At 36.8% G+C, this 15610-nt stretch overlaps 1 protein-coding gene and 1 pseudogene across 4 annotated transcripts in view; both read right to left on the reverse strand.

Annotated features, from left to right (window-relative positions):
* POLQ (DNA polymerase theta) overlaps positions 1 to 15610 on the reverse strand; it is a 117406-nt gene that overhangs the window by 37273 nt on the left and 64523 nt on the right. For all 4 annotated transcript variants that reach the window (XM_027060952.2, XM_027060953.2, XM_053220923.1 and 1 more), the window contains 5 exons: positions 10778 to 13887; positions 7918 to 8061; positions 6662 to 6858; positions 1955 to 2195; positions 558 to 751 (listed from right to left, as the gene is read on the reverse strand). In XM_027060952.2, the coding sequence (XP_026916753.2) occupies positions 558 to 751; positions 1955 to 2195; positions 6662 to 6858; positions 7918 to 8061; positions 10778 to 13887 (3886 nt within the window). The remainder of the gene's footprint in view (positions 1 to 557; positions 752 to 1954; positions 2196 to 6661; positions 6859 to 7917; positions 8062 to 10777; positions 13888 to 15610) is intronic.
* LOC128315193 (ATP synthase F(0) complex subunit C1, mitochondrial-like) lies at positions 8068 to 10770 on the reverse strand (annotated as a pseudogene).

Here is a 15610-nt window from a genome sequence, read left to right on the forward strand (position 1 = left end):
ACCACCCTTTGTGGAGTGTGGGGAGACCAAAGAATAGAATGTCAAACTTTGAAAATAAAAAAAAAAGGATAAACTGTGTCAAAACGTATGTAAGTTTATAAAAATCTTATGTAGGTTTAAAAAAAGCAAATAGTCACAAAATACCCTTTTTCGTTAACAACTGAGAAAAATATCTAATTTTGTTCTCCAAAAAAAAATTGGGGAGAAGGAAGGAGTGAGACTTCATGAAATGTCTAACTTCATGGAGAAACAACTACACTGTTATGTAACATCACTATAGATCTTTTGTTCAATAAATATTTACTGAGTACCTCCTCTGTTCTAGGTAAATCTCATGGAGCATACATTCTAGGTTTCTTTACTACCTTCCAAACTCATAAATACAGATATAATTTATAAATTAGACACTAGAATACTCTATTTCCAAAGTTCTCCAATAACTAAAATTTTTAAAATTGATCTTTGTCATTTAGGCAAACACATTTAGGAAATACACACACATACACAAACACACACATCATTTTTAATTCTAAAATTCTGCATTCCCATGATACAACCTCAGCAATATCATCTGCACTGGTGAAGGAAAAACTGTGCCCGGCTAGTTGATAGGCCTGAGTCTCAATCGCATCCAGCTTGGCTTGCATTATGTGTTTCTGACTTTCACATTCTGCAGTACTAAATCCAATTCCATTTAGTTCTAACAAGGCCAAGCAGTACTGAGAGGGCATTTCCACTTTACAGAAAACATCTGGAAGAAAAAACAAGAAAACTAAGACATTAATTCACCAGCTAAACGATTGGATTAGCATCATCACCTAAAATCACATGGAATTTTTCTAGGCAAATTCAGAGGTTCTACCCAAGCAATTCTTCAAGATCCAGTCTCCAAAGCAGCACTCTCAGGCCAACAATGAAAGGCATAAAAGTACTTCCCACTTTTCTACTTCAGCACTAGACCACTATCTTTGTCTACACAGAGGGCAGAAAAACTGGCAATCTTGTGAATAGTATATATTACAATAAACTGCATTTCTCCCAAGATAATGTTTTTGTTTCTACCCTTGGCAAGAGTAAGAGAGCCAAACTTATTTGCTAAACTGACTAGAAAGAGTTAATCTCCTGAAATTATTTCCAATGTTCCTGGTTCCATGATATGCACATTTGCACAAAGAACTAAAAATGGAGGCTTCTTACCAAAGAAGCCAATGCTCTTACCAAAGAGTAAAGAAAAAGTTTTCTAAAGTAAGAATCAGAGTATTTTTCTATCTACTGATGCTTCTCAACAGAGTAGTCATTCTACATCATTTTTTTCCAGTATGCTTTCTGGAATATTAGTGTCAAAGATACTCTATGAAAAGAGTACAGTTGAGAGACACTGTATTGGGAGTTCCAGCATTTATATACTGCTTTTGGATATTCATGATGCCTGTTAATTTAGTAAAGGCTCTGAGAAGCCCTGAAGCAAAGACTATTTAATTTTGTATTAACTGAAAGTCTGAAATTATTTGACCACAATACCTTGTATCTTATGCAATACTTATTAACATCCTGAAAAGTAAAAATATTTAATGTCTCACCTTTTAAGGAAAGTTTGTTGACCCCTGTGCTGGACAATCCAGACATAGAATTTGCATTAAAAGTGATAAAGAGGGATGCCTGGGTGGCTTAGTCCTTTAAGCCTCTGGCTCTTGAAAACAACTAGGTCATGATTTCAAGGATTTGTGAGAGGGAGCCCCCCATGGTGGCAGCTGTGCTGACAGCACAGAGCCTGCTTGGGATTCTCTCTCTTCCCCTCTCTCTCTCTGCCCTTCCTCCTTGTTGTCTCTCTCTCAAATAAATACAGTTTAAAAAAAGTGTGATAAAGAGTGATAAAGACCTGTGATAAAGTGTCTAAATATAAAACCAACACCAGTCTGTAATAGCACAAAAATGCCAGCAACATCGTTTTAACCTTGAAGGTTTTCCTTCTTCAACAAAGAATTGAGTTGATTCATAGCGTTGAAGATGAGAATCGACTCCATCGAGGCTCTGTATCTCCCAGAATGTTCAGTGTTGACATTCAGCCCCAGACTCTGAACTCCTTGGCCAGTCTCTATCCCTTCGAGGAGTGGAAGCTCATGAGGAAGAAAACTGGAAACTATGCTGTGAAGAGTTGGCTCCTTAGAATCTGGATCTAGTAACCAGCATGCCACCTGAGAGGGTTCAAAGACATTTGTGCACACTTAAATTAAAAGGGGAAAATGCTCATTTCTAATCTCACTCATTTTCATGTAATACCAATTCAGTGGTCTTTCTAGAAGAGGAGGAAAGGATAATTATAAATTGTCCCAGGACTCATTTTTGGTACTAATTCGAGCAGTTTTCAAAGAAGGAAAACTTACAACTTTTCATCACTACAATGGTGATACAGCTCCTGCTGATATAGTTCTGAAATAGGCTTGAAATCCTAGCACTTCAGATAATTAAAACTTTGTTTCTGAAAATGTAGACGGACTCTTCTCCACTAAGGGTTGATTTTGGTTAAGCTACTCTAGTAAAGATAGGCCTATATAGTTTTAGGTTTTTAAAAATTATTTCAACATCATAAGAAGTGAGACATAAATGTTTTACCATTAAAACTTCATACTCAAAGTTTTAGAAAGCCTCTGGGGGCTTTCCCCTCAGGATGAGGGCCTGTCACTAGGACCATCCAACAAATCATGACTGCTATTTTTAGCTCTCCTATGAGACTAGACTTGTATTTTCTAATTATGTGATCTAGCAGATCAAAACTAAATTAGAATTAGGAAATATAAGCCCTATTCATAATTCTGACAATTACTACCTGACTCATTTACTTCTTCTGTAGCTTAAGAATGTAGTTTGATAGGGGAGTGTGATACTGTGAATTATAATAAGAAATTTAAAATTGGTCTCTGTCGCATTTCTAGGACAGAACTTCTAAAACCCTTGACATTTCCTTAACTATGAGATAAAGGTGTCTCTTGTTATGTTAATGAGGTGACTTTCGGAATGCCCCTAGGTTACTTAAGGATGGGAGCTGGCTGCCAGAGGAAACTCTGTGATTGGAGGGTGAGTACTTTCAGTCTCATCCCTGACCAGCTGGGAGGCGCCTGGAAGGCCAATGGCTAATGATTTAACCAATCATGCCTATGTAATGAAGGCTCCATAAAATCCCCAAATGACATGATTTGGAGAGCTTGGAAGTTGTGGAACTTGGAGGTGTTGGCGAGAGTGGTGTGCTCGGACAGAGGATGGAAGCTCCCTTTCCCTTCCCACATACCTTACCCTGCATCTCTCTTCCGTCTGGATGTTCATCTGTATCATTTATCATATCCTTTTATAATAAACTGATAAATGTAACTAAATGTTTCCCTGAGTTTTGTGAGTCACTCTACTTAATTTATTGAATCTGAAGAGGGTGCAGGTCACAGGAACCTCTCATTTACAGCCAGTTGGTCAGACTACAGGTAACAACCTGGATTTACAACTGGCACCTGAAGTCCTTGCCAGATGTCCTCGGAAAGGGGGGGTCCTTGGAATCTCCAGTCTGTAGTCAGTTGGTCAGGAGCATATGTGTTAATTTGGGCTTGCAACTGGCCTCAAGATAGTGGGCAGTCTGTGGCACTGACCCTTAACCTGTGGAATTTGATGCTATTTCCAGGTAGATACTGTCAGAATTGAGTTGTAGAATACCCAGCTGGTGTTTCCAGCATTGCTTGATGGTGTGGGGGAAAACCCTACAAACACATCAGAACTGGTCTCAGTAGGGGCGCTTGGGTGACTCAGTCTGTTAAGCCTCTGACTTCGGCTCAGGTCATGATCTTTCAGTTTGTGAGTTCAAGCCCTACATTGGGCTCTACTGACAGCTCAGAGCCTAGAGCCTGCTTTGGATTCTGTGTCTCCCTCTCTCTGCTCCTCTCCTGCTTGCTCTCTCACTCTCTCAAAAATCAGTAAACATTAAAAAAAAATTAAAAAAAAGAATTGGTCTCAGAACACTTTTTTGGTTTTTTTTTGGTGTCAGAGAAGCAGAACTTGCTAGAAGGGCCTGGCTCACAGAAACATATGGTTTATGAAGAGAAAGGATAAAAGGGTGGAGATTATGATCCTTTGATAGCTGTATGCTACCTAGTGACCCATGATGTGAAATTGCAGTTACACTATAGTTACTAAAGGTAAAAGCTACCAATGCAATTTAGAAATGGTAGACCTAACCCCCAAGGAGTTGGCTCATTAGATATATAAGGAAATAAAAAATAATAATCACACTAAACATACAATCTCCTGGTTACTGTTATCTGTAATAGCTAAATAAAAGTAAAGTGCTGGGTCTCACCCTGATGCTAAACCAAGTTCAGATTTGGGTCGGTCTGAGCTCTAGCCAGTAGCCTCAAAGTCATCTGTACAGGGGCAACACAAAGTAGCCCTAAGACCTCTGGTCATCATTAAGGTAATCAATGTAGGAGGGCAATACCTACAAACTACCAAAACTAGGGGATACAGTGTGAAGAATAATCAGTCTTTTTTTTTTTAAGTTTATTTATTTATTTTGAGAGACAGAGTGAGTGGGGGAGGGGCAGAGAGAGAGAGGAAGAGAGAGGGAGAGAGGGAGAGAAAGGGGGAGAGGGAGGGAGGGAGGGGGAGAGAGAGAGAGAGAGAGAATCCAAGCAGGTTCAGCACTGTCAGTGCAGAGCCCTTTGCAGGGTTTGAACTCACAAACCATGAGATCATGGCCTAAATTGAAGTCAGACACTTAACCAACTGGGCCACCCAGGCACCCTACCTACTATCATCAGCCTCTTGAGGAACCTTTACTAAAATGGATTAGGAGAGTAATTTAGGAGGAGGGTCTGGTCTTGGATGCTGTAGAACGAAAGGCAGAGGGTTGATGCAAGACCCCACAGCTCACTATAGTATAATCATAGTTGAGTGTATGTGATCCAGACACATGCGAGGTTGTTGCCAAGGAAACAGCTGGCCTGGTACACCGGATAAAAGCCACTGTAAGGTCTGTTTACCCTGAGAGGGAGACTGTTCCTTTTCTCTTATAAATGCCAAGTGGAACACCCCAGATAAAGGAGCTGATATTCTTCATATGCAAGCCATATGGGACTGCTTTATGATAACTGGGATATTTACCCACTGAAATCAGTAGATTATCCAGGTCACAGTAAATGCTTTAAGGGGGACCTTTAACCATATAACTGTACTGTTGCAAAACTGAGGGACAGTTGGGGAAGCCTTATCAAAATTACCACCTCACTTCCTCTCATAGGCCTTAGAGGTGATAATAAAAACTTGAGATTTATTAACAAGAGAATGAGAAGAGGCAGGGCCAGAATCAAGAGACTTCCCAACAGGGTGGAAAATTTTAAAAGGTTATTAACAAATAAGGGGAATAAAGCAAATATTGACAGGAGCAAGAGAAAGAGGAAACAGAAAGGGGAGAGTTACAGGACTCACCCCAGAAGGCTGCAAATCTTTAGATGGTTATCAAGAAATGTGATGAATAAAATGGGTAATGATGGATTAAATAAAGGTTTTAATAAAGCACCACCAAAGGTTGGGTGGGTCAAAGCAACCCCCCCTCCGTTAGTCCCCCAACATTAAAGGGCCTCAAACAAGACTGCTCTATTCACCATAATTTGGAGAAATTTTAAAAGCTTGAAGGCAAAAGGTACAATGAGAAACCTGACCAGTGGTTAGGCAGATTAATCAAGTTAATAAAAGGGCCGGGGTACCTTGGTTCAACCCGTCCCTCGGGACTCAAAGCCTTTAGGACAAGCGTAGGTAAAACTGTCAGGAGGTGGAAAAGAGAAGCTTCCAGAACTCTTTGATGGAAGATCCAGGAACTCTGGTACCAAAACCCATTGGTAAAGCCCTGATTTGGGCTACAATTAGATTAAGAGAAATGTAAAAATGTAATCGTTGATAGGCTTATGTAAATTGGAATGTTTAATTATGTGAAGAAGTTGTATCTCCTTTACCTGAATATTTTATGGTAATGAGTTGTTATGCCTGGTTGGGGAACACTTTCCCTACCTAGTTTTGTAAAACCAAAGCCTTTTAATGAAGTCCTAATGGAGGTTATGATTAGAAATGTAAGGGTTGATGGAATTAAGGAAAAAGTCTGTAGGAGAACTGGTATGTTTGAAATGGCTTTAGATGAGGTGGTTGGGTCCTTACCTGATTGCATTTTGGGAATGGACATTTGCCTCTATGCTAAATGGCCCTAAATGTTGTCCTTTTAGATGGCTTATTATCTACACATTTTTCCTATTTTCTGCCTCTATACTCATGGACATCTGAAACAACCTGCTACCATATATTTAAATCTGACAGTTCTCACTTCATTTCTAATTTACTATGACACAGAAAACTTAAAACATAACCAAAATAAAATTTTTTTAAATCTCTGAGGAAAGATATGAATTTTAGTGCTTAGAATTTGTGGAATCACTGTTTTTATCTACATAGAGGTATTTTGGTGCCTAACATTCTGTTCTGGGTGGATGAGATTACTGGATAAAGGAATGACTACTCTGAAAAATGTAAGCTTCATTGTTGGAGTTAAATAAATACCAAGTCATTTAAGAATTAACACTACACATTAAAAAAGTTTTTTTAAGTATAGTAAAAATTAAATAAGACATGAAACCTTAGGATCTTCATAACTTTGTTCCAAGGAGATACCACAAGACAGAAGAAGAATTTTATAGCTCTGGATGAAGTCATAGATGATAATAGAACGTTCTTTATCAGATTCCTCTTGAAAGCAAGACAGAAGATACCACATTCTGTCTTTCACAGTCAGGCTTGGATCCAGAGAAGGTGGGACCAAACTGGAACTAATTTCTTTAAAAAACAAACAAACAAAAAGGCTTAAGGCAAAAATTACATGCATTCATTTGAAGCAGCAATCTTTACTAAAAAGACTGAAAAAAGACTCAGAAATCTAAGGGTTTACTTCCATGTAACCAATAACTCAGCATGACCTTATTCAGGTTATGTTGATCATATAGATGAAGTGCTTCATATTCTAGTGTGTATGCTGCCAAAGCAAGCACGAAGCTTCATATTCTAATAATTAAGGCTTATGCTATGTAATTTATATTGTTCTATTTAATTAGGTGGGAGACAATTCTAAATATGAAGATTTCTAAAAATAAATTTACATTTCCCAGAATAAGGAGTTAAAGACAGAAAAGGGTGTTTTGAAATGAATTTTAAATGAACTCCTTAAAAAGGTTTAGTATGAACGTATAGTGTTACATCTTAAAAAAAAAGTACTCAACATAACACATTTTCCCTCAAAACAACTGAAAAAAATTTCATGCTTACTCAGGAACACATACATTGTATGGCATTCTTTAAAATGTTTACTTATTAATTTTGCTCCTGTCTAAAACCAATTATGTCAGGTACGTAATGCAGCAACTGTAATCAGATCACAAGGTATTTCTAGATCATATCCTCTCTATTCCAAAGACTTCTACAAAGGCTGTATGATTCAACTATTGTATATGTTCAGCTTATCAGTGTCACTAGATAAGTTCCAGACACAGTCAATGACAGGAAAAAAGTCTGAAAAGAAACTGGTATGATCCAATCTTCAGAGCAATCCCCTAAGATATCCAGGGAGTCCCTAAGGCTCCACTCCACTACCTCCAAGAAGAAAAGATAGTATTAGTAGCCTATGTGATAGGTAGAGGGGAGTAAGAATAGTACTTAAGACATTCATTCTAATGAATATATGAAATAATGTACACATGTGCCACTTCCCCCCCATTTTTTTAATCCTAAAAATAAATTCTAGGTAAATATCAGGAAATTATTCTCAACAAAAAAGGCACTATCCTAATAGAGATTATCTTAAAAATTATATGGTGACTTAATCAAATAGTGATTACTTACCAGGATGCTTTTGTTCCTTCTGCAGTGAAAAATAATAGGCATCTCTTCCACCCCAGCACACTGCCAGACCAACCACCAAGATGTCATCACAACCTTTAACAGGAACTCCATCATCTCTAATAGGGGTTTCCTGAGGTAGGCTAACTAAATAAATCAAAAGTGAAATAGTTAAAAATCTCAAAATAAAGCCATTAAACTGAATGTTAAAACAATGATAATGATAAAAAAAACTATTTGATTGGCAAAATTTCCAGATCCCCATAATATGCATTATTTGGATGGTCTTTTTAAGGTATATGTAAGATCTTTCTAGGCTTCCCATCAATTAAGATAACTGTCACTTTGAAAAATTTATCAAAGATATTTTAAAATATATCTATAATAATAACTAAAGTGGGTATTAACTAAATTTTTTAAAACTACATTTTGAATTGCTATAACTGAAACAAATAAAGACCACTGGTATACTATAAAAATTTTGTAGTGAACTCAGCAACTCTTTTTTTCTTTTTAAATGTTTATTTTTGAGAGAGAGAGACAGAGACACAGAATCTGCAGCGGGCTCCAGGCTCTGAGATGTCAGCACAGAGCCCAACACAGGGCTCAAACCCATGAGGTGTGAGATCATGACCTGAGCCGAAGTCAGACACTCAACTGACTGAGCCAACATAGGCACTCCTGAACTCAGAAATTCTTAACACTAAGAAACTTCAAAAAAATCAAGTATCTTACTTCTTGGTGAAGAATCAGGTATAATTTTGTATCCAGAGTCAACATTTTTTCTGAAATAATGGATCTCCAACTTTACAAATACAGGTCAAGAACCAGTCTAATAACTGGCACACAGTTGTTAAATTTAAGTGAACAATTTTACCCCTCTAACCGCTCAAAGAATGTGCTCAATTTTATATTTGTTGAATGAAAAATGGAAAGTACTAGTCAACACAAAACATATATAAAACTTGTCATTAACACATTTGCTCCATGACCTAAGTGTTCATCTACAGACAAATGAATAGGAAGATGTGGTATACTATACAATGAAATATTATGGTGCCATAAAAAGGGATGAGAACTTGCCATTTGAAACATGGATGGACCTACAGGGTATTACACTAAGTGAAATAAGTCAGACTGAGAAAGGCAAATACCATATGATTTCATAAATAGAATCTAAAACAAAAACACATAAATGAATAAACAAACAAGCAGAATCAGACCTATAAATACAGAGAACAAACTGATGGTTACTAGAAGGAAGGGGAAGTGGGGGGTTGGGCAAAATGGCTAAAGAGAATGGGAGATACAGGCTTCTAGTTATGTAATGAATAAGTCATGGGAATAAAAGGCACAGCATAAAGAATATATATAGTCAATGATATTGTAATAGCAATGTATGGGGACAGATGGTAGCTATACTCATGGTGAACATAGTATAATGTATAAACTTCTCATATCATTATGTTGTACACCTAAAACTAATATAACATTGATTGTCAATTATACTCAAATAAAAAAAATTAAAAAGAAAAACATGTGTTCCATGAATTGAAGATCAGACAAATACTCAAACTTTTTTGAACAAATTCATTCATAAATACAGAGATTTAAGAAATCTGATCAAATCTTTGATTTCTACAGCAGGTCGTCAAGCTGACTACAGCTATTCCCCAAGATACAGAATCCTTACTGTCATGAAGTAAGACAGGAATATACATGCATGGCATTCTTTGGTTCAATTCTCTTGAAATGTGGAAGGGCTCTGTGAGGATTTGGGATCAACATTTTGGTATAGAATTCATGAATATCAGTAAAGGTTATAAGTCTACTTGAGGTAAGTATTGAAAAATATAGTTAACATACATTGTTAAAAATATAGTGCCAATTTTCTATGTACTTTTGTGATTATCTAAGTAGATTATATAATACAAATTAATTATTTTAATTAATTAAATAGAAAATAATTCATAAGCACTGATGATTAATAAAAAATGAGCTACCAAAAATGGTGATCCATATTCAAAATATATTCGTTTTTACAAACTTATATTCTAACATTTATATATTATATAAAATATTATATTATGTATTAAATATACAAATTTATATGATTTTTTAAAAGAAACTTTGCGTTTAATGGTAAAACTTAGCACACTCCAGCACCAGATATGGGCTGGAGTTGAAGCAGCAGAGACAGGTAGATGACCTCCATGAAGCCTCGTAAAGTGAAAAGAATAAGAAAGGCAACAATTAGCACCATGGCCTGACACATGGCAAAACCCAGAATAGAACTGAAGAAATGCTGCTGTTTGAGAGCCAGGTTCCTGATATACCCAATGATCAAGCTGCCAAAAACTATCCCAGTGCTGGCCCATGTACCAGCCACAACAACTGGGATGGCTGCAGCAGCAATAAGCTTGGCTACTATGTCCATGTCCTGAGAGACAAGACTGCTATAGAACTCCCTTTGGACCACCTAGTGTGGGGAGCTACTGTGGCAAGGCTGTTTAGGGATTTCTGGCTTTTGAAAAAAAGAGGCAGACACAGGCCTGATTAGACCAGAGCTATAACAGCGGATCAGGGCCACAGTAATAAGTAGTGCCTTAGAGGTCTGCATTATTTCAGTATCCCAGCTTGACCTTTTTTCTCAGTGCTCAGTTCTCACACCCTGGAGTTGCCCATCACTTATACCAGATGGCAACTATTATTAATCTAGTTGCACTGAACAATAAGCTGTTCTACAGGTAAACCCATATAGAAGAAATTTTAATTAAATTGGAATAAATTTAGTACATTCATCCCAATTCACTATTTTACATATAAACATGAAAATATGAAAAATTAAAGAAAAAATTCTTACCTTGCTTAAACCTACCACCAATAGCAGCATTTTTAGAAGACCTCAAATTACTGATCTTTTCACAAGCCAGTGAGATGGAAAATCTCTTTTTGCACTGCCACTCCTTAATGAATGTTTGAAAGAGAATTTGGTCACTTGCTACATCAATTATGGCCAAGCTTTCTGGGCTGCATGAGGCTGCAGTTAACTGCGATCCATCCTGTGACAACTGCAGTGAAAAACTTGTGTCTCTAATAGGTCTATCCTTTTTTAAACCCTCTCTACTCTCTGAACTTAAATCTTGGTTTTTAATATCTGAAGATGAGCCAAATGAGTAACTTTTACCAAGCTGTAAAACACTATGCATTTTCTGGAGTTTTACAGAAGATGTTCCAAAAATACTTGGAACCACTAGCTTAGAAGCAGATGCTGGGATGGGTGTAGGAGGAATGAGTCCGTTATCATCAACTATACAGCTCTCTTTCCAAGGCAAGAGGGATGAGGTTTCACCATGAAGGGCACCGTTCTCCAGTGCTCCAATCTTGCTCTTTATTTCAACATTAGGGAAAAATGAAATTCCCGGAACTTGATTTGGCTCCAAATTTGAAATCACTTGTTTGCCATTTAACTCCATATTTTCCCCTGTTAAACTAGACAAGTTTGTAGTGGCTAATTTTTGCTTTTCATTTTCTAGAGGACTGGACACTTCATCTAAAATTCTTTGCAATCCTGGACTTAAATCAAACGATGCCCCTGACCATATGAGCGATTTATTTTGCCCTATCTCAGTTAATTTGGATTTTTTAGACTTTTCATCTTTATCTCTTCCAATTATTTCTCTTTGTGAATAATCATTATTGACAGTCCCTGGATCACTTAGTTCTAATGCTGTAAGAGACACTGAGGTATTATGTTTCTCTTGGACAGGAAATATATCTACATTGTCCAAAGCTTCAACCATCTGAGCAGAATCCAACTCTGAAAATATAAGAGACTCCTCACTGAAACAAGTCAACTGTTGCTGATTATCTTGATTCTCATTCATATTTGATTTTCTAAGTTGACCCTCTGGTTGTAGACACAGAGAATGACTGAAACAGTTTGACATTAGTTCAGAAGAAAGGGGTTCTTTTGCTTGTGTATCAGGTGGTTGTTCTTTCACTAGGTAATCTTCACTGAAACTGTCAAATAGTAAGCTATCACTCAAATTCAAACTTGTTTCAGGAGCTGGTAGACATTCTACTTCTACACCAGTGGGAGGCGGTAGTATAACTGGTTTCAAAGCTTCCTGTGTTTGATAACCTTGAAGAAAACTATTTAATTGAGAGTCAGTGACAGAAAGTTCATTCCTTTTAAAACAAGGGCCATTTTCCCTCAAGAGTATTGGAGAATGAAAAATTGAGCTTTCTGGAGTCAGGACATCAACTCCATGTGAACTGGTGCTTTGTTTCACAGTATCTACAGTCTTATCCTCCAAATGATCTATATTTGTCACTCCTGGAGAATGTCGTTCACCAGGAAAAGTAATATGAATCTCATTCTGAAAAGAGATCACCGAGCTCTGTTTGTCTAAACTCTTCGGCATTGTCTCTGTTGCCAGGTTGGCATCCTTTGCTCCTTCTTGTTTGGCATTTTCAGTTGCCATCTGTTGTATAATTTTCTCTGACTGAGTATCCAGGTACAAACTATCTTCAAATTCACAAAGAACTAAACCTAAGTCAGAAACACAATTATTTTTAGTTTTGTTTGCTGCATAAGCTTCCGTTTTTTCTTGTATTTTAGAGGGATTTAGAAAATCCTCATGCTGGCCTCCTGATTTACCAAATGCTCCAGTTGGGGGATATATTCTACTGAGTATCTCAGTGCTGTTTATATTATCTCCTGATACCTGAAAATTATTTGATTTATTTTCCTCACCATTAAACTTCATAATTCCACACTTGATAATACCATTTGAGTCTTTATTCATATAACTACTGCCTGTTTCACAGGGCATTTGTCTCTCTAATATTTTTTTCTGTTTGTTATAAGTGTTTGTTTGTTTATCAGACTGTTTTTCTGCACACTGGTTAATTGAATGGGTGTCATGGTGTTTTACATAAACATTCTGGGTTTTTGAATCACTTTGTATCATCAGTACTTTGTTTATTTTTTCTGACTCAACAAAAGCTAGTGCTCTTCCGTTTTCACTAACTGTACTAGTGGGATGACAAGTCACTTTTTTACTCTGGGATTCTGTGATAAAATGTTCCACAAGAATATTGTTAGTTTTTGTTTTGTTCTTTGAACTTTGTTCTGTTTGTGATGAGAATGATGCTTTGCTGTATTTTCCCTCAGCACAGTAAGATACATTTTTAGCAAACGGCTCTGGACTTCTAAATTCCATATTCTTCTCATCTAAGGTAATTGAGTCTTCACAATAAACAGGATTAGACATAGTTTGTTCCTGTAAATCAATTCTATACATCCCAGTGTCTTTCACAGGGCTACTATCTCTGGATTGTGTTAGATGCTTACCACGCTTCCAAGATCGAGAGGCAGTACTCATCTTTTCTGAACTGAAACTCAAAGATCCTTTTTTTGTTTTCTCAAATAAGAGAGTTTGAACAACATTCTTAGTGCTTTTTTTCCCCTCATTCAGAGAGGTTACTAGCTTTTCTTTACTTCTGTTCAAAGAAGCCCGTTTTCTTGCTCTGGAAATGGAATGTACTTGGGATTCTTGATTCCCATTCTGTAACTTGTAATAAAAGGAATTTCTATTCTCTCCACATTTAACTAAATCTTGCACTGTAGTTGGTGAATGCTTAGCAAAAGAATCATTAAACACTGAGTTACTTTTTTTCTTTGATATTAATCTTTTACAAGATCTCTTAGTTTGGGGTGTAAGTTTCTGTTCCTTTACTTCTGGCTCACTGCTGGTCAATGAGTGTGTATTAGAATTTAAAAGGGAATATGGATTCCATTGCACTCCCATTTCAGCTAAATCCTGCTGCAGAATCCTTTTGGCTTCTTCTACTATAAGGGCTGCTGCTTCCCTTTCAGTTAAACCTTTTCTGCCAGTCACCCAAATATTTCGCATATTCCGACGTTCTTCAACTGCTTCCTCTTCCTCATCCACGGCCTTTCGGGCACTAAACAAGGATATAGAAAAAGAAATAAATTAATGCATTGATTCATTCATGCATACAGAAATATTTATTAACCACTAAACTGATCTGTCCTAGGAAGTGAAGAAATAGCACTGAACAAGAGAGAAATACATCTGCTTTCTAAAAGCTTACATTTTAGTTGGAGAAAACAGAAAACAAATGTTAGAATGCATTCCATATCAACTGATGATAAGAGTTGTGGACAAAAACGAAGCACCAGGAGGGGATGGCTGGTTCTGCAATTTTCAGATAGCAAAATTAGGGAAGGCCTCACTAAAACAGATGAAGCAGAAACTTTTTTAAAATAGTGTCATAAAACTTTCATTGAAACAAATCCTCCTATGTAATATTAACTCTAGACAAAACAGTTGAAGGAAATGGAGAGTGACCAAAAGAAAGGAGAAACAACTGAAAGAGGGTAACTAAAAACTTGGATAAAAGCCTGGAGTTTATTAATTGACAGAATTTGAAAAAGAGCTCAGAATAATTACAGGAGGTATAAAATGAATGGAGAAAGTCCAGAAATGAGATCCAGAGAAGGAAAACCCAAAATTCTCCATATAAATCTGTTCAAATATCTAGCTGACCTCTAATCTATGCAAGTATGGGATGACTCTAAGCAACCAGTTAAAAGTCTAAACTGAACAGAGATTTGAGTTACTGCCCACTATAGGAAGACAAAGTTTAGAGTTTGAGTTCAGCCAAGCTAACTAACTGATAAAATATCAATGTTCTTCAGCGTAAAATAATAGATTCTACACCCTAAAATGCCAAACATATACATAATTGAAGTACCATGAAAAGAAAAAATACAGCATGAAGCATAAAAACTATGAAAGAAATAATGGTCAAGAGACTTCTGTTTCCAACAAGACTGGTGTAAGAGGGACCAAGTTAGCCACTCACCCAAAACAACTAAAATACCAAGGCTAGCTCCTAAAAGATGTTGCAGCTTCCATTTTGCTCTCTTATGTCACTTAGTCTAGAGGAAGCCAACCATCATGGCATAAGGACAACAACAGCTCTATGGAGAAGGTCACATGGAGAATTGAGCACCAGCTTGGCAGTATGTGTGTGTCATCTTAAAAGCAGATGCAACTCAACCCTTCAGATAATTATAGTCCCAGCCAACAGCTTTACTACAACCTCAAACCAGACCACCAACAAAGATGCTCCCAAGTTTATGACTCATAGAAACTTTGAGTTAATAATTATTTCTGTTGCTTTTAAGCCACAGAGTTCTTCTTTTAAAACATATTTTTCAAGTGTCTTTATTTAAGGACTCTCTACACCCAATGTGGGGCTTGAACTCACAACCCCAAGATCAAGAGTGACATGATCTCCTAAGCCAGCCAGGTGCCCCTAAGTCACTAAGCTCTTAAAGTAATTTATTTCACAGCAATAGTTAATTAATTAGCCTATTAAAACTGTCCAACTTCAAAGATATAAAAATCTCAAGGTCTACATATTTAGAAGGAAAAAAAAGAATTATATTACCATCAGAATTCTCAAAAACAGCATGCATAGCAAAGAAATCATTTTCCTTAAACTTAATAAAAGAAAAGGTGGACCAAAAGTCTATATCTAGTCAAGATGTGCTTTGACTATTAAGGTTATAGAAAAGCAGTTTTACACATACAAGAACTTAGGGAATTCTATATGATATTAGCCCTCAAGAAATCTATTAGCAGGTAAGTGTAATCCA

Source organism: Acinonyx jubatus, chromosome C2 (genome assembly GCF_027475565.1).
Source record: "Acinonyx jubatus isolate Ajub_Pintada_27869175 chromosome C2, VMU_Ajub_asm_v1.0, whole genome shotgun sequence".
NCBI lineage: Eukaryota > Metazoa > Chordata > Mammalia > Carnivora > Felidae > Acinonyx > Acinonyx jubatus.